The 19,154-nt window shown below is 64.4% G+C and overlaps 1 protein-coding gene across 2 annotated transcripts; it reads left to right on the top strand.

Annotated features, from left to right (window-relative positions):
* The first annotated feature begins 581 nt into the window (after positions 1-581).
* TSC22D3 (TSC22 domain family member 3) lies at positions 582-17,237 on the top strand. 2 transcript variants are annotated; one of them, XM_086619648.1, is made up of 3 exons: positions 582-904; positions 15,375-15,426; positions 16,012-17,237. In XM_086619648.1, exons 1-3 carry the CDS (start codon positions 582-584, stop codon positions 16,255-16,257), a joined length of 621 nt encoding a protein of 206 aa, XP_086475774.1. In that variant the 3' UTR covers positions 16,258-17,237. The 2 variants fall into 2 exon arrangements, with proteins under 2 accessions (XP_086475774.1, XP_086475775.1); XM_086619649.1 differs by lacking the exon at positions 582-904 and adding an exon at positions 14,917-15,091.
* Positions 17,238-19,154: the final 1,917 nt, after the last annotated feature.

The following is a 19,154-nucleotide window of genomic DNA, read 5'->3' on the forward strand; positions in this document are numbered from 1 at the left end:
TCTTCCCCTTTTCCCTCTTTTCTGCCTCTGCTCCGGACCCATGAGGGCTTTTGCGTGCCCCCTCAAGGGGCGATACCGCGGCCACGCTCCAGCCCCCCTGAGCCCTTCTGCTCCCCGTCCCGGCGGCACAGAGCGGGTCCCCGCCGGGGGAGGGAGCACCGCGGCCCCTCGCCCCCCCGGGCCTCCCTCTCCCGGGCCACCTCGGCCGCCGGCCCGAGCGGGCTGCACTCCCCCCAGAGGGGCTCAGGGCTGCCGGGGAGGGCGGGGGCAGGAAGCCCCTCGGGGACCCACGCGTGGGGTGCGCGGGGCTGCCGGGGGCGGGTGCCCGGGGGGTGGGCGACGGCGGCGGGGCGGGGTGCGGCGGCGGCGCTCGGGGCCGCCGTTACCAATCAGCGCGGCGGAGCCGGGGCGGGCGGCGGAGCCGGGGCGGGCGGCCGGGCGGGGCGGGCGGCGGAGCCGCGGCGGGCGGGCGGCCGTGCGCGGCGCTCGGCAGCCGGGCGCGTCCTGCCGCCGCTCGCCCTCCGCGGCCCCGGGAGCGACCCCGGTTGCGCCGCCGTGGCAACGCGCGGGGGGATCCCGGGATGTCCTCGTCGCCCACGGAGGAGTGCCGGTCGCCCGTGGGGCTGGACTGCTGCAGCTGCTGCCTAGACTTGGCCAACCGGAGCGGGCTGGAGGAGGGGGCCGGGGGCGAGAACAACAACCTGGGCAGCCCCACCGTCAGCAGCTTCCGGCAGCTGCAGGAGCAGCTGGTCCGCAAGAACCTCAACACCGACAAGCTGAGCTCCATCATGCGCCAGGACTCGCTGGAGCCCGTCGTGCGGGACCCCTGCTACCTCTTCAACCAGGGCATCTGCAACAGGAACATCGACCAGACCCTGCTCTCCATCCTCCTGCTCTTCCACAGGTGGGTGTCACCGACGGATGCCGAGGGGCTGCCCATGGGCTGCATGCCCCTGGAGTGGGTCCTGGGCTGACTGTGTGCTCAGGAGCTGGCAGCTGGCAGTATGTGGGCGAGATATGGGGCCTGCAGCCCCCCAGGCTGGCAGGGGCACTCGTATGACCCTGGAGCTGGGAGACCCGTATGACTTTGGAGCCGGGTAGGGTGGCAGCGTTGGGAGTTTCCAGGTGGGGAGAAGCATGAGCAGCTGCATGTGGCAGGGAGCCCAGTCCGCCCGCCATGGCAGGTGCCAGCCCAGTCCCTGGGTGCAGGTCGGGGCGGCTCTGCCCCATGATGGCCGGCGGTGCCCCTCTGTTGGTGCCCTGTCTGTGCAGGCAGTGACAACAGTCTCCAGCTGTGTGTCTTGGCCCTCGGCCTCTCTGCTTATCTCCCTGGCTACATCTGATCCACACAGACATTGCCTGCAGGGGCATGGACAGTGTCCAGCGTCAAACAGGCACTGTCCTCTTAGTCCTGAATGGAGAGGGGCATCTTCTCACTTGGGAAACAGCTGTGCTGTCTCCAAAGCCACCTTTTGAGTTAGTGAGAAACTGTGTAGGGAGCCCGAGAGTCCTGCTGCAGGTCCTGCTCTTTCAGCAGCTTCTCTGTATCTCCCTGGAGTAAATCAAGCAAAGACAGATTTGGCCTGGGTGGTATTTCCCGTCCCTGGAAAGTGACTCTGTCCCTGACTAAGCTGCTCCCTCTCTACTCGGAGCAGGCTGCCCTGGGACGGGGCTGCCTGCGCCCAGGCAGTGGGACGTGCTCAGGGCTGGTCCCATCCAGGCTGGTCCCATCCACTTGCCAGAGGTCTGGGCTCTCCCCTGCCAAGGGTGGGGAAGGCAGGAGTAGGAGTCCCTCCCTGCTCCCCTGCTCTGGTGTTGCGGGCAGAGGGGACTGAACTGGGGGTTCCCAGGGCTGCCACCCCACAGGGTCCCCGGCCCTGACGAGGGGGACCCAGGGATGGGGAGGGGACAGAGCTGTCTCAGGTCCTGCGCCAGCACCTCCGGCTCTGCCCGGGGCCGGCCCTGATTCCCTTCCACCATGGGGGGCTGGTGAGACCACGGGCAGCAGCCTGTGCCGCAGGCCAGCAAACCCAGCGCTCTCCAGCCCAGCCTTGGGAATGCCAGGCTGGCCCGAGGGTGCCACAGGGAGCTGCAGGGTGGTGGCACCTGGAGCCGCCCATGGGACAGGTGGGACACTGGCCCCTTGGCAGGGCCCAGGGGACACACGGCCCATTGGAGCACATGTGGCAGGCGTCTGTGTGACTGGCAGGGCAGGCGGCGGCTCTGGGGCTCCTTCCTCCACCGTGGGTGGGGTAGCGTGCAGGTGGGGCGCGCGGCAGCACCCACATGTTTGCAGGCACCTCAGCATGCCCTTCCCACCCCCCACACACACACACCTGCAGGTGTGCCCGTGGGCTGTGCACAGGCGGGCAAGGCACCCTTCGCTCCCGTCGCGCGGTGCGGGGAGGCGGGTGGGCTCACACGTGGCTGCCCCATGCGTGCGAGCCGCCCGGGCGGTGCGAGCACGCCTCCTCGCCCCAGCCAGCGTCTCACGCTGAGCAGGCTGTTCCTTCCGAGCTCTCCTCGCCGGAGACGCTCTTTCTGCACTTACATAATGCCGAGCTGCCGCTCAGGTGGGAAAGGAGGGGCTGGGACACCCGCCAAGGCACCCGGCACCCGGCCCGGGCTGCCGGCTGCACAGCGAGCAGCAAACCCACCCAGCCGGGAGGGAAACGGGAGCGAGAGGTTTCCCTTCGCTCCAGGAGGTTGCAGCCGGTTGGCGTCATGGGCAGAGAGGGGAAGCAAGACACTGTCCCCAGCACAGGCTGCTGGGGCTGGGTGTCGGAGCCAAGCATCCAGGCTGCTCACCTAGGGAAGGTGGTGGCAGTGCCCGTGGGCAAGAGGCGAGCAATGCGGGCACGGCTTGCTGCTTTCCACCTAGTTCCCACGAGGGCAGGACCCACAGTGCTCCTAGCGAGCATCAGTCCGCTCTGCTGAAGCAGGGAGCAAGCGGAGGTGCCAGGAGACCAGGGTTCCTCCCCATCTGTGCCCCTCGGTGCCCCTCGCTGCAGTGCCCAAGCCTGTCCTCCATGCCCCGGTGTGTGTTGTGTCCCGAGAGGCTCTGGGCATTCCTCTTCGTGACAGCCTGTGTCATAGCGTGGGGTGAAGCTGTGGTGTCCCTCCATCACACCCTGCTTCCAGGCACCCTGCTGCCAGCCTGGTCTGGAGACTGCTTGGGTGATCCTCCTTTGCTCCCAGGTGGCACGGCGTGTGAGAGCTGGGGGCATGGCCCCGGGCACTGGGGGCACGTGTGCCCACACCTGCATTTGCTGTTGTTTTGCTCCAGCCTGAACCTTCTCCTTCTGGGGAATGAGCCAAGATACCCAAGAGGTGATAGCATACAAAGCAGGGGATTGTGGGTGCCAGAGGAACACCCCGATAGCAGGCCTGATAAGGGCACCCTTGCTGCTGGCACTGGGGACCCAAGCAGGTTTGTGCCCCTTGTTTTAGCTGATGTGCTCCTATGCTGGCACAGGAGGATGGGGAGGTCGTGTGGATGCACACGCTTGTGCGCAGCCAAAGTCCAGCACAGCACAGGAGGACCAAGCAGCTGCATATGGAGTCCAAGTCTGGCTCTGGGGCTGCTGGAGACAGTTCAGCCCGTGCTGAACCAAGCCCTGAGCTCTGCAAGTCAGGCTCAGATCAGTGCTGGGGGTCTCAGACAACCTACATTCAGCATTTCCAGCCCACGTCTGGGGGTTTCCCTTGGCTGGGTGGTCCCTGCCAGGCTCTCCATGCTCTTTGCTCGCTGCAGGAATGCTGTGAGAGACGCACAAGGTAGGGATGCTCTGGACCAATTGCCTACGGGGCTGACACTCCTGCAGGAAACCCTCCTGCTCGGGCAGTGCGTGAGATCCTGTTTAAAAAGGGCTTCTCCCCTCCCTGCCCTCACATGGGGCATCATGAACTGCTCTCCAAGGAGACCTGGGCAGTGCCAAGGGGCCAAGCTCACACAGAAACACTGGGTAGAGGGAGGCCAGCTACTGCCATGCTGGCTGGGCAACACATCTCCCTGCAGATGCTGACGCTGTGGGCAGAAAGGTCTCTGCCATCCCTCCGCAGTGATGTTACCCTGAGACCGCTCATCCAAGACCCAGACATAAGCCGGACCAAGCGTGGGCCAGGTAGAGCAGCCTCGTGACCGCGTGGCGCCTTTCCCGGGGCTGGGGGCAATGAGAGGATCCAGCGGCGTGGGAGGGGGTCAGCGCTGCGGGAGGAGAGCAGCACCCTCCCAGGTGCTTACTGGTGTGTGATTCAAGCAGGGCCCCTCCTGGCTCTGGGGTGGGGAGAGGAGATATGTGCCAACCTGCTCGCCCACATCGACCAGCTCATGCCAGCTCTCCTTGCCCAGCCTCTCCTGGGTAAGATCTGGCAGCCTGGCCAGCCTGTGCCCTGTCCCGCTCCAGGCAGCCAGGGGACATCTCTGCCCAGCCGGACCCTGTCCGGGTGCTGTGGGACCTGCTGCTCCACCGGACAGGGTGGGCAATGACCCACCCTTTGCTCTGAGCTGTGAAAGGGGCTGGAGCCGCCTTCCCCTGGGTGCTGGGCAAGCCAAGGGAGTTGCGGGGCGGCAGTGGAGCACTGTGCTGCACCAAGAGACTTGGGGGTAGGATGAATCAGGGCAAGAGAAGCTGGGCAGCACCACCTTTCCCACCGTCAGGTCAGGCCGGCAAGCAGGAGCAGCCCAGGCAGCGGTGCCAGGCTGGCATTTGTGGCACGGCACCATTTGTTCCTGTCCGTCGGGTGTCACTTTGCGATGCAGGAGAAGGAGACAGAGCCAGGGCGTAAAGGGCATCGCGGGGTGGCGGGGCCGGGGAGCACATTCCTGCCAGCCGAGTGGGCTGGAGCAACAAGGAGGCATTGACCGGGAGAGGGGCCACGTGCGGGAGCACGTGTGAGCGTGAGAGAGGTGTGGGTGTGAGACCGCAGAGCCGTCCCGCTGCCCCTCTGCCCTCCCCGGCCCCGCGGGGCAGGTCTGCCCGGGCAGGGGGCTGGGAGAGCTGCCCCTCCTGCTCGGGACTGGTGCGCCGAGTGTTTCCTTGCTTTGCTGCTGTGGGACAGGGCTGCACGTGGCCTGACCCGTGGCCTGCGGCGTGGTTTGCTGAGCCCTGCAGACCAGGGAGATGCCGGGGAGCTTTCACTTCAGCAGCGAGAGCCTTGGCTGCAGGGAGTAGCTGACCTTGGTGTGCCCAAATCCTCCCACCACCGGGAAGATGCCAGGCAGCCAGTCTGCTCTGCCCGCCTTGGTATCCATCTCGGGCATCCTGCCACTCCCAGCAGGCTTTGGGGCAATGTCCTGGCATGCCAGGCTTGCAGGGGCTCCTGGCTGTGGAAGCCCAGCAGCATCGGGCTCAGCCATGGCACACCGTGCTTGGCATGGCTCAGCAGGGCTGGTGGCAGCATGGACTGTACTGTGCACCGTGCCCATCCCCGACTGCTTCTGTGAGACCCAACTCCCTACAGCAAAGAGATACCCCAACATGCCCTGTGTGCAGGACAGCCCTGCTCAGCACCTCCAGCCCCTCAGGATGAGACCGTTTGCCCCCAGCCACATGGCTGTGGCCAAGGGGGCCTGGTACAGCTGAGCCCAAGTCTAGTGATGCTGACGCTGGCTGCACAGAAACCCGTCACCTCGTCCTCCAGTGGATGCCCAGACGCTGCCAGTCTGCCAGGGCACGTGCCCAGCTCCGAGCGGGCAGGGTATAGTGTCCCAGGGGCAGGCAGGGAAAGGCAGCCCAGCTCCACAGGGAAAATGCTGGCCAGGATTTCTTTCGAGTTTTGAACTTAGGTGCGGGACATGTGGGAGCTGGAGCAGACTACAGTGTTCTGCCCTGGTCTCAGCACCATGCTTGCCCCACTTCCAGCACCATGCTCCTGCATGGTCCTCCCTGGGGACATGTGGCCTGATCCTGGATGGTCCTGAGGCAAGTACTGCTGAGCTCAGCTGTGAGCTGGGGCTGGGGCTGGCCCATGGCAGAAGCCTTTTATAGCCTGGCTGGCACCTCAGCTCCCACCAGGCACACAGCACGGACACGAGTGCCGTGGGCAATGCCTTTGCAGGCACACTGTGCCCCTGATGTGCTCTGCTGTGCTGGCACCTGATGCCACCCCCCAGCCACCTCCCAGTGCAGAGAGGGTTAAAGCTGACCCTGTAGCTTGGGGGAGCACCTGAGTGGGACGGAGGGGTTCAGAGCACTTGTCAGCAGGGCTTGGCAGCTGCGTATGTGCACGGCAGGTGTGAGCATGGCGTGTGTATATGCTCTGTAGGGTGGCTGCCAAGGGGAGAGGGGCCTGGGGGGATCCTGCCCTTGGGAAGGAGGGCAAATGGTACCCCAGGGTGTGTGGCAGTGGGGTGAGGGCTCGAGAGGTGTTAAAGGCTGCAACCTGTCCCGAAGCCACGCTTTGCCGATGAGCTCTGAGTTATATTTATCCAGGTGCCGCACATTGCTGGCTTCGGGACAGGAGTTCGTTGTCCTGTCTGTGTGCTTAGAGGGACACATGTATTTGAGGGACTTTGGCTGCAGAATGACTCCGGTGGCAGAGCAGAAGCCCTGGGCCCCTCCTTGCCCTGCTGACCCCCTGGCCCCGCGGTTAACTGCATCCAGCCCTCGCCACCCCCAGCCTGTGGCTCCCCCGTGGACAGGTGCCCTGCCCTGCTGGGCAGCGGGGCAGCTGGTGCCACGGGGCAGGACAAGACATCCCCGTGGCCTCCAGTGAAACCATGGAGTGGCTCGGAGCAGGACTGCTCTGGGCGGTTTGGATGCGGGGGACGTTCTCAGGCTGTCCCCAACGGTTGGCACGAGCCAAGTGACGGCTGGCAGCCGAGACCGGGCACACGGAGAGCCACAGCAGCGCCACAGGTACACATCTGACTGGCAGCTTATTGTCTTACATGTTGTTATTGTTCTGAAATGTCAGCGAGGGAATGGTTTTAACGAAGCGTCCCCGGTTCAAAATGCCCGGGATTCTTCGCAAAGGCCAGGAGAGGTATTAATAACCGGCTCTGCTGGAGCCGCACAGCCCCGGCGCGCGTCCTTGCCTGACCTCCTGCGGGGCGGCTGGCTCATGCCAGCGGAGCTCGGCTCCTCTCCCCCTCCTGACCCCAACCTGGCTGTGTCTGCCCGGGCTTCGCACCCCCTCACTGGCTGCAGCCAGCCCCAGGGAAGGGGCATTGAGGGGCTGCTGGGGCTCCCCCCAAGCATCCCCATCGGGCCGGGCAGGACAGCGCAAACCTCAGGCACCTTTGAAAGGGGAAGGTGAAGGATTCGGGAGTTTCCTTGAACGTGGGGGTTAGCCTGGGCTGGGAGAGCTGCTTTCGGTTGCACAGGGTGCTGACACGCTGCTCTCTTGCAGCTTCCCAGCCGCGGTCCTCCCATTATATAACAAGCCGCCTCCCAATTAGCGAGCCGGGCGCTCCCACGCGCCGTAGGGTGACAGCTGCCAGCGCCGAGCGTGGCTCCAGAGCGCCCGCTCCTGCCCCAGCGTGGCCTGGGATTTTTTTGGGCGGATGCTGGAGGCCCTGCCTTGGGGTTCCTCTCTCGGGCTGGGGATTTCCGGAAAAGCCGGCTCTGCGCCAGTGAGGGGTGCGGGGAGGGCAGAGCCCAGGCTGGCAGCCCCCTGCCCACTGCACACTCTGGGGTTCGAGGGCACTGCATGGCTCTGGTGGTGAGGGGGGTCCCTTCAGCATCACAGCCAGCTCCACTCAGTCCTCAGTTCCCCGAAATCGTACCAGAGAAGAGCAGCCAGGGTCTGGGGATGATCCAGCTGGGACTGTCTGAGATGACAGAGTGGGCTACGAAATGAGGACAGCCTGAAGTTCACAGCCGAGGCTGGCAGGAGACCTGCAGGGCAGGGCACGGCTCACCACGGGAGCGGATAACACAGAGTGAGTTATGGGACTCCACCCCACAGAGCCCATGGGCGTGAAATCCTTGCTCTGCGGACAGATTTGTGGATTAAAACTCTGCTGAGGATTCAGTCCGCCTGTTCTCCCCGGGGCTGGGCATCCCTGACCCACAGGAGGCAGGGAGTGTGGCCAGGGGCGGGCCATGCTGAACCCCCCCACCCAGGCATGATGCTCGTGGGAACACCGTGGGGCTTTTTGCTGCTCTGTGCCATACACCTTCCCCCCTGCATGCTGTGGTTGTGGGACCCTGTACAGGCCAGATGTGAGCCGGGGAGCAGCGGGGTGGCAAAGTTTGGTGCACGGCCCCTGGCAGGGTGCCCGCAGGGGAGGCCCGAGCTGTGCAGGCAGCAGCGTGGGGCTGGTGTTGACAAACACAGGCAAGGCAGGAGGTTGGGCTGTGTAATCTGGGGCTGGTAATAAGCACATCAGCCGTTTTTCCTCTTCCCCCGCTAGCCCAGTGTGCCTGGGGAAGCCGTGGCTTCGGGGCTTCCTATGTATAGCATCACGGTGAGGGCTGTGCCAGCGCCAGGTCACTGCTGACCTCCCCTCCTCACACCGCTGCCAGGGGGCAGCTGCTACCAGGGCGCACTGGGTGGGGGGCACGGGAGGAATAAGGGGGACCGGTGGCAAAGTTAGAGAAAGAAAAATTGCAGCTCTCAGCAGGCCGGCTCTGGGGTGTGCACTCGCACGCCAGAAAACACAGAACTGGGAGTACAGCCAAGTACCTTTATCAGAGGAAGCAGGCAGCCCAACAGCTGGACATGGGAGCCTGCCAGGGCTCCCTCCTCCTGCCCCTCGCCGCCTCCAGCCCAACAGGTCGGAGGAGTCCCCACGCCACAGTCCCTGCCCGTGCCCCACTGCTTGGTGGGGCAGTCAGCCGTGTCCCCTGCCCACGGCTCCGGGCACTCCGCAGGGCCCCGCTGCCTGAAGAGCTCCTTCTGCCACCATCAGTGGTGGAGGGAGGGGAGGACGGGTTCCCCGTTGGCCTTCCCCAGTCGCAAACCTTCCCTGAGCTTCCTCAGTGTTGCAAAGGCCGTGACCACCTCGCACAGCTCTCCCGGCTGTCCTCATGTCCCTGGCCCCGGGGCTGGGACGGGGTCTAGCAAGGCCAGCAGCATGGGCTCTGCGGCAGGGAATGCCTTACAGATGTACCCGGGAGGAGTTGCCCTCTGCTCTGGAGCAGCACATGCCCTGAGTTGAGGGATTTATGAGCCCTCCAAGGCTCCAGTGGGCATGAACCAGGTTCCTGTGTTACAGGGCTCCTGGTTGCATGGGGCTGCTGCAGGTGCCGTGCAGCCCCTGGAAGGCACCAGCTGAATCAGGGGTAGTGCCAAGTCTACAGGAAACAGCTTGGCCAGGACATCTTCAGGGTAAGAAAACCAAGAGCTGGCACGCTGGTGTGCTCCATCAGCTCTGGCCCCGTAGCCCTCGGCACCGGCATGGCAGCCCCCTGCCAGCGCTGCGGGGCAGGCAGGCGCAGGTGGTATGCGGGGAGAGGGGCTGCCAGGTGGGACAGCGGATGACACGGTTGCCTGCCTGCCTGTGGGCAGCCCCCTGGCATTACCTCTCCCTCCCCAGCACCAGGATGGAATTGCGGGGCAAGACTGGGGGCTCCACAGACCTGTCCCACAAGCCCCTGCTGTCACCGATGTCTCCAGCCGCCCCTCCTTGAGATCCTGCGGGGAACAGCTGGCCCTGGCGTTGGCATCCCCAGTGCCCTTGGCTGGCACAGCCACGGCTGCAGGATTTCAGGCTGTGAAAGGCAGAATTTTTAGCTGCCTGTTTGCAAGCAGTGGCTTTTCCTCTCCCCCTCTGCTCTGACCCTTTGAGCTGGAGATGGGGCTCCGCGGAGCAGCCTGGGCAGCTTTGGCTCTGCGCCTTTCCCGTATTGCTCTCCAGTGTCGTCGAGGCCAGGCAATAAACATTTCCCACGCCTCAGACACTCCGAAGGGCCTTCCTCCCATTGAACTGCGTTCTTGAGAGAGAGCGAGCCAGGAATGCTGCCATGGAGCGGCGAGAAGACCTGGACCTGGGGGAGAGCAGAGGCTCCTGCAGTGCCGGCCACTCCTCCAGCTCCCACCGGCTGCTGACGGGGCAGCACGTCCCTCGGCGTGTGGCACCGCGGTGCCAGGCACGAGTTCAATGCACAGGGCTCAGGGCGATAGCACACCTCGTCCCTGGGGCCGTGGGGACAGGGCTGTGTCCCCTGACCAGCGACACAGTGCAGGTGTGGGGTGCCAGGAGGTGAGAGATGATCCCATCGTCCCGCTCCCTCTCGTCCCTCACTCCAGCCAGGCTTAGCCCGGCGGGGGCTGCAGCCCAGCTGCACTCCTGCCTCCGCGTCCTGTTGCAGAGGAGGGGGTTGTCACTAAATGTCACCCGGCCATCAGGGCTGGCATCTCCCGGGCTGGCTGAGGGGCTGCTGGCAGCTCTGGGGTATTCTGCAGGGCCATGTCTGAGGGTGACATCAGTGACACTGCTCCATGACAGCCAGGAGGTTTTTTTCCCCCAGAGAGTGCAACAATTAGTGTCACAATTACACTATATCACGGCTGCTGTTATTGTTCCCAAAATAACCACAGGCACGAGCCCAGCCTGGCCTGATGAACCTCCCATAGCTGCACACACGAGGCAAGAGCTGCGGTGCTGCTACCCCAGGAACATAGCTTGCACCACTGGGCCCTCCCGCCCAGTCTGCTCCAAGGAGGCCATCACCGTGGCCTCTGGTGCCATAGGGTAGCAGCGAGTCCATGGCCCCTGCTCTTTTGGAAGAGTGAGAGGGGGCATTGCCCACCCCGCTCTGCTGCTGTCAGGCCCCGGAGGAGCAGGAGCAAGGCAGTGGGAGAGGAAGCAGATCCCAGCAGCCCTGCTGGAGTGGGGCCAGCAGCCCAGCCAGGCCGTCTGCCGGGGCCACGGGGGGTCTGGGAAAGGGCCCCCTGCCGCTTGGAGCGCAGCTGGAGCCCCACGCAGGACTCTGCTGCTGTGGGAGGCATTTGGACGGCCCGTAGGGGCTTCCATGTGGATCCCTCGGGAGAGCCGAGCACAATCCGGGGTCTGGCAGAAAGCTGCGAGCTGCTGCCACCACCTCCAAGATGCCAGTCGGACTGCAGCGGGGCAGCTGCGTGGGCTGGGGGTGTCCCTCCCTGCACAGGGGGACAGCTGAGCTGCCCCCGCTCCACACTACTGGCACCGTGTGTGCACGCACGGGTGTGCGTCTGTGTCAGCTGTGAGTCAGGGCAAGGCGTGCGTTTGTCGGGGAAGGTACGTGCCGTGCGCGTGCAGGATGCATCCACCTGCATGCAGGAGGGCTGTGCTTGTAGGACGTGCGTGCACAAGTGCATGTGCATGTGTGCGTGTGCATGCAGGATGCACGAGTGTGCACGTGCATGCGCGGTGTGCACCTTTGTGCAAGATGCACGCCCATGTGGGCTAGAAAATGCACAAGTGCATGCAAGGGGTGTGGGGAGCCACGTGGGTGTGCAGGGTGTGCGTGTGTGTTCACGCAGGACTTGCATGTGCGTGTGTGAATGTATGGATTGCCAGGTGTGCCCATGTTTGTGTGCACCCAGCCACACGTCCAGGGGTGTCTGCAGCAGAATCCACAGCCCTCAAGTGGGTGTGCACACGAAGGGTTGCAGGGGGGTGGGCTGCATCCCTGCTGAGGCTGTGCCAGGGGCAGGAGGCGGCCCCTACACCCAGTGTGACCTGCCCCTGGCCGAGCAGACTGCCTTGGCATTCTTCATTATTTAAGTGCTGGGAAGGAAAGAAAGCAGAGCCTTCTGCACTTCCATCCCTAAAAAGCATCCGTCCCTGGGGGGTCTCGAGGAGGGCAGCATCCTTCCCAGCCTCAAAGCGGGAAGCTTGCGCCCCAAGCAGTGACGGCCATGGGCAGGGCTGTGCAGGGCTGGGAAGGATCCCAGGAGGGGTGGCAGGGAAGTCAGCGACTGACTTCTGTTTATTTTTGCAACAGTCCCGGCTCCATGGGAAAAATATTGGAGGTGGCAGAGCTGAAGCAATTTCCTCCCAAAGCGCTGTGCTGCTGCGTTTCCTCGCTTCACTCCAGCAGCCACGGAAATCACTGGCTTTCCCCCAGCCCTCAGTGCTGGAGTGTCGTGTCGGGAAGGGTCTGGGCAGGGCAGGGACCCAGAACCATGGGGCAAGGGCCATGAGCCGCACTCCGGTCTGTCTGTGCTGAAGCCCGTGGTCCCTGGCACTAATAATTTGGGGCTTTCCTTTGGGAAAGGATCTGGGCCAGATCTAGGGCTGCCATAGCACGGGAGATGAGGAGGTGGGGAAACTGAGGCACGGCTGTCAGGGCAAGGGGCAGGCTGGGGTCTGCCCAACCTATCTCCCTGCTGCTGCCCACCTCTTTGAAGCAGAGGTGGCACAACCAGTGACGCACTCAACCGTGGGAGAGAAAGTGCTTCTCCCCTTCTCCCCTGTCCCCTCCACAGCGAGACGGGCACCTTCCCCAAGCTGCAATGGGAAACCGAGTCACGGGACCGCCGGTGTGGGTGGCCTGGGCTTGTCCCAACCGAGGGGACAGAGCTGTGCCCCGTGCCCCAGGGGCTGCCACCCTGCCCACCGCCAGCCACCCTGGGGACAAGCACACACAGAGCGCCTTTCATCTGCCCATGGAGGGGGGCAGCCGCCCGCTCCCCGCTCAGCACCCGCGCGGCTCAGGGTGGCACGCTGGCCCGCCAGCCCCTGAAAGGGCCAATTGAGTGGGGCTGAGGTCATCCGCCCGGCGTGTTTACCCCGTGCCCGCAGCCCCGGGATGCGGCCGGCACCCAGGCTGTCCTTGCCACCCGGCAGGCCGGGGGGACGCGGCTGCGGGCAGGGCTGGCATCGCTTCCAGGGCGCTGGGCTGCTGCCGGGGAGCAGAGGGGCCACGGAGGGGTCGCAGGCACCGGCATGGCCTTCCAGCCACCGTACTCGCCGAGCCTTTTCAGGAGAAGGGATTGGTGAGTAGGGCCTGGCCGAGGGCAGGGCGGGGGGGACACACGCCAGCCCCGGGGCTAGGGTGGACAAGCCCCTGCCGCTCTCAGCAGCACCAGCCCCCTGCTCAGCCCCTGCCCAGTGGCTCTGCATGGGCCAGGCTGGTGCTGGCATGGGCGATATGCATCATCCTCCCCGCACACAGAGGGACGAACAGGTCCCACATGCGCCCCTCCAGGGAGAAGCACCCCTCCCATGCACAATCCTCTCGCTGGCCAGGAGAAGATGCTTTCTTGCATCCCCGCATCAAACTCTTGTGTCTCAGGGCACACGCGTGTTCCAAGCCATGGTTTGTGGGCAGCAGAGTGTCCCACGCAGGATGCCCGTGTCCTTCACCGCTCAGGACACCATGGTCTTCATCCTGCCCTGAGAGGTGGGGGTGCAGTTTTCTGGGGAGCAAGCTGACAGGGCCTTGCTCTAAGCAGCAGCCATGCTGCACTGTGCCTCAGTTTCCCTTTCTGACAGGAAAATACCCCTCTGCCCACCCTTAGCCCTTTCCCTGAGGAAGGGGCACAGCAGCACAGTTAGTGCTGTGGTTGGGGCTCCTCTGGCTTCTCCCCGTGCTGGCACCCACCAGCCAGGTGCTGGGCACCTTCAGCACCCCCTGGATCCGGGGATTTGGGGTCCTCTGCAGCATCTCTGGGGCGCATGTGCCTCTGCCAGCACTAACGCTTTGTCGGACGCTGCGCCGTGGTGCGGGCTCTCTCGCAGGGTCTTCTTCAGCATCAGCACCCGCCCTGGCTTCCGAAGGACGCTCCCGCGGGGTCGGTGGCAGTGGGCAGCAGCCTGGCGACCGCCCAGGTGCTGAGCAAAGTCCCAGCAGGTCCAGGTCCAGAGGGCAGAGATAAGCCCCGGAGCTGCAGGGCAGCGCGGAGCGAGCAGCCGAGCGCGGGGCAGTGTCACCCGCGGCGGACAACGCCAGCCCCAGCCCCCCCGTGCTGCCCGGGGCGTTCGGGGGTCTCGCCTGCGCCGCACGGAGGAGACGCGCTCGAGTCGCTCTGCGGGTGCAGCGGCGGAACCGGCGTGGCCCGGTGCTTGCACACGCGTGTGCACACGCGGGGACGCCGCCCCGCGCAAACACGGCGCAGACCCGGCCCCCGGCCGCGCGCCCCCGGCCTCCCCCCAGCACCGCGGGGCCCCCCGATCTGGCGGGGGCAGCACCGGGGCCGCCCGGCCCCGGCCCCGCTGCAGTGCCCGCCGTGCCCGCGCGGCGGCGGCCCCCCCCGGGCCCGAGCGCGGCCCCGCGCCGCTCGCGGAGGGTTATGCAAGGGCGGGGCGGGGCCGCGCGCTTGTTTGGCACCGCGGCGTTTGTTTTGCACGGCGGGTTTGTTTTTCGCTCCCGTTTTTGTTTTGCAGCCCGGTTTTGTTTTGCACTCCGGGTCTTGTTTTGCGCGCCCGCGTTGTTTTTTCCACTCCCGTTTCTGTCTTCGCGCTCCCGGTTTTGCTTTGCGCGCGCACGAGCGCCTCTTTTCCTTCTGCCCCCCCCAGCCTTGCCGCCGCGGCGGGCTCTGCTGTGCGGGGACATGCGGGCGTGCGCCCCCCGAATGCAAAGCAGGTTTCCTGCTTTTCCCAGTCGGCCCCACAGCCGAACTCCCATCGCGGATACATGCGGGGAGCACAGGAAGGGGGTCCTGAGGCGCGTGGGCTGCGGAGGAATGTGGGGTGAAGGGATGAGTGGCGGGGGATGGTAGGGACGGATGGGGTGCCGGGGCTCTGGATGCAGAAAACGAGGGGTGCAGGGATGGGTGTACAGATTGGGGGTGCAGAGTCAGGAGGACACAGCGCTGGGGAGCAAAGGTCCTGCAATGGAAGGGAGCCGTGCTGTGCTGGGGTGCAACTGGGAGGCGCAGAGGTGCAGCAGTGGGGTACGGGGGCGCCGTGCCGCGGACCGAGACGCAGCACCAGAGCCGCACGGGGCGCGGCGCTGTGGGGCGGCGGGCGGGCCCGGCCCCGCTAGCACCGCCCGATGGGGCGGGCGCCGCCATATAAGTGGGGGCGGCGGCGGGGGCAGCTGCAGTGTGTGCTGGTTTGTGTCGTGTTCGTGTGGGTCTCCGCAGCCGTAACCATGAGCACCGGCATGTATCAGTCCCCCATGGAGGTAGCTGTCTACCAGCTCCACAACTTCTCCATCTCCTTTTTCTCCTCCCTGCTTGGGGGGGACGTGGTCTCCGTGAAGCTCGACAACAGGTAGGGGTAGGCTCGGTACCGGCCGCGGTCCGTCCCGCCGTTTTGCGCCGTGGTCCCGGGCGGGCCGGCGCATTGCCCCGGGTGAAGGGGCGTCTCGGTGCCCCAGGAGAGCCCGCTGCCTTGCCCCTGCCGAAGGGGGGTCCGGGTGCATTGATCCCCGGTGGAGGGGGAAGACCCGGTGCGTTGCAGCCTGGGGTGGGGGGTGTCCCGGCGCACGGATCCCTCGGGGAAGGCGGGTGCTCGGGGCTCGCTGCTAACGCCTTGTGTCTCCGCTGTCTTCCAGCGCCTCCGGAGCCAGCGTGGTGGCCATCGACAACAAGATCGAGCAGGCGATGGTGAGCCGCAGTGCTGCTTCTCCCGTGCGCTTTGTGACCGCCCCCCGCCCCGGGTCCTCTTGCTTGGGGGGTCCCCACTCCCCGGGTGGGTGCTCTACCCGAAGCGGGGGTCTCGGCTCCCCGGGCTCTTGCTGGGCAGAGCAGCTCCTTTGTCTGTCCGCCGCAGATAGCTGAGCTCATTGGCTCTGGCTGCACCGCAGTGCGCAGGAAGCCCACCGAGGGGGCGTCCTGGGAAGGACCCTCCGGGGATGCGGGGGGTGACCAGTCCAGGTCCCGTGGGTGATACGGAACTGCAGCCTGCCAAACCCCCAAGGGATGGGGGGAGGTGGAGCTGGAGAGTGCCTCCAGAGGCAGCGAGACCTGGGAGATGGGAGGCCTGAGAGATGCTATGGGTGCTGGCCTGGGGGAGGCTATGCTGGGTGAGCACTGAGCTCTGGCCTGGGTGCGAGGGTGGGGTGGGGAGGGACAGCCTTTGGGAAAAGCCTTACTGTGCTTGGCCAGTGACTGGGGGCAGATCTTTATGGGGCAGGATGGGTGCAACCCCCAGGGCGTAGAGTGATCAGTCTCTTTGCCTTCGTTTTGCAGGATCTTGTGAAAAATCACCTGATGTACGCAGTGCGGGAGGAGGTGGAGGTCCTGAAAGAGCAAATCAAAGAACTATTGGAGAAAAACTCCCAGCTGGAGCGTGAAAACAGCCTCCTGAAGACCCTTGCCAGCCCTGAGCAGCTGGAGAAGTTCCAGTCCCGGCTCCCCACGGAGGTCCTGTGCCCAGAGGAGCAGAGCCCTGGGGCGGCTGCCCCAGCCCAGCACTTGGGGGGTTCTGCGGTGTAAGGTGGCTCTGTCCTTGGGGTGGGCAGAGCCACAGAACTCTTTCTACTTAATCTCCTGCAAAATCGTTTCCGCCTTCATCTCACACGAAGGACTGCCAGACCCCGGCGCTGAGCCGTGCCCTCCCTGGGCAACCCCGGCCAGCCAGCAGAGCCAGCGTCTGCCTCCAGCACAAGGATGCTCTTCTGCGAGGAAAGTGTGGGCAGCTGACCTCTCCCCATCCAACCTGCCGTGTGCCAGGAGTAAATCTGTAGCCAGCCTGTCCCTGGCGGTGCCAGGCGGCCTTTGGCACTTCAATGGGCATCCACGGTTGGAAGAAGCACATGCCGAGTGCCGTGCCTTTGCTGCACTGTGTGGGAAGGGTGTCTCTGGCAAAGCCTGACGTTGGAGGAAGACCGTTGTTTAGTGAGCGATGCAGATTTGTCCCGCTAGCCACCCAGGAGCGTGCCAGAACCCAAACCTGACTTTGGGCAGCACCAGTGATGGCAGTTGTGTAGTGCATGGCTGTACGCACATCAGTGTGGGGATTACAAGGAAAAAAAAAGCTTGTTTTATTAGTTCGGGCATCTTCTGTAGCTGTATCTATGTGTAAATGCCCACGAGGCTGTGGGGTGCCCTGCTCTGGGCCAGCCGTGCCTGTCTCTGTACAGCTGGGGAATTCGAGGCAAGACTGGAACAACGAGTGGCTGAAACTGGGTGGCCAGCGCTGCGAGCGGCCCGAAAGAGGGGACGGATTCACCCCTCTCTGACATCCACCATGACCGAGCCGTGCAGCAGCACTGGGAGGATCCGGACTGAGTGCTGGGCAGAGCCATGACGGGCTGCGCTCCAGCCCGCTGGGTTGGGGGGAGCTGGCCCATGGACCTGCACTCCCCACCTTCCCTGGCCAGCTCTCTGGGAAGTGACAGAACATCCCTTTTGACGTCAGAAGCGGTGACACAGTTGTGTAAATCTAGGTAGAAATGGCAATAAACTCTACTTTTTATAAAAAAAACCCTTGTGCCCCAAGCTGTGTGGCTGTGGCTGGGAAGGGGGAGGTGTTAGTGGGGAGGGGGAGTGTGGGTTGCTGGGAAAGGGAAGGCTTGCTGGGATGCGACTGGTGAGGATACTGTGCTGCAAGCCTGCTGGGGCCTGGGTTGGTGCTGCTCTCCCGCTGGGAAAACGTGGCAGCTCCCACTTTTGCGGGGTCCTTTCCCCTTAAACCTCCCTGGCTGAGCCAAGATGGGATGTTGGAGATGTGAGTGGGCACCCCCCTCCCAGGGGGCTGGGTGTGCAGCAAATTTTAACCTTTTCAAACAGGTGGTGTGAGGGTCAGAGGATGGGTCAGCTGAATTTAACAGTGCTGGATGGGGGCTGAGGCTGTGCCAACCCTGTCCTGGGATATAGCCTGCCTTGGATTCAACCCCATGGGGTAGGTGGGAGAGGACAAAAAACCCAAAAACCTCCACCTCTGGGGATGTTGGGTGGCTGTGATATTTGGGTGAGGGTTAAAGGCTGGTGGGTACTAGGAGAGCTAGGAGGTGTGTGAGCAGAGCCCCAGACACGCAGGACGTTTGATGCTAGGTGCAGTATGCTCCCCTGGGGTTTTACATCCTGGGCATGACTCCTCGGCCACTCGGAGACATCCCCGGCACAGTGAAGAGGGCTGGCAGAGCCTCAGGCCGGGGGTGGCTGGTAGGTGGCCATTCCCTGTGCTGGCAGCAGCGCTGCTTTAGGTCTCTGCCATAGTGAGGGTGACTCGGCCCCAGTCGGCTGTGAGTCACGGCAGAGCAGAGGACGGTTGCCTCCCTGGAAACGCCGGGTAAACAGCAAAACACAGGCCACGGGGCCTTGAAACCGTTACAGGGTGCCTGTCCCCTCCCAGTACTGTCAGTCCCAGGGCTGGGGCCCAGCCACAGCTTCATGCAGGCAGCCCTGCAGACGCTAGTGCAAAGGTTCAGCATGCACACGTGCACCCTGAGTGTACGAGTACCATGTGTGTGATTGCTTTCCCTGCTGGGCACATGCGTGTGCAAACAGGTTCCGGCACCCCCATACTATGTATATATGCATCTCTTGCACATGCAGGCGTTGCAGCAAGCCGGGGGGGCACACATGCAGCGCACCTCCAGTACTGCCAGTCTCTTGAGTGTACAGCTGCTGTCCCCCAGGGCAGCTGGATGCCAACTGTGTTTGCTCTGGCCATTTCACTATAGTGGGTGCTAGGGGTGCGACTGGGCTCCCAGCTGCTGGGAAATTGTCCACCCGTCCTTCTGCCCCTCTCCAGCTGAGGAAGGTTTAGGCTGCAGTGATGGGCTCTGTACTCCATTTGGCCTTGATGCACCCCACACCCCAGCTGCGTTCCAAGGGCAGTGATGGCATTTGGAGTCTGGAGCCCTCTTTGACACCTCTCCCTGTCCTCTGTCCTCTCCCTATGGCCCTGGCATTCCCCACAGCCCTCACATGCCTTTGTACAGGGGGACAGGCAGCAGCATCCAGCCAGACCCTGCTCATCACAACCGCTCAACAAAACCCACCCGCCCCAAAACCACTTGCTCCAGACGAGCCTTCCTCCCACGCGTGGGCAGAGCATTCTCCTGTCCCCGCAGCGTGGTGTGACACGGTGCCAGCCAATGGCACAGGGCAAACCCACCAGAAACTTCTCGCTGTGGCTGGCACATGTCTCCGCAGAGCTGGGCAGGGCGATGTCCCCTCGGTCCACTGGCAGCAGAAGGAGAGGAAATGAACCCTCGGGCTGAGCACACAGCAAACCTGCGGGTGCAGCAGCCAAGGGAAAGGGGCTGCCGCCCCTCCCGGGGCGCACAGGGCCTGTACCCCTGCTCCTGCTGCATCTGGGGGCTGGAGGAGGTCTGCAGACACCCCTACATCACCGGGAAGACACCCTATGCCCTTCCCAGGCC

This window comes from Tauraco erythrolophus, chromosome 13 (assembly GCF_009769465.1).
Source record: "Tauraco erythrolophus isolate bTauEry1 chromosome 13, bTauEry1.pri, whole genome shotgun sequence".
Lineage (NCBI taxonomy): Eukaryota > Metazoa > Chordata > Aves > Musophagiformes > Musophagidae > Tauraco > Tauraco erythrolophus.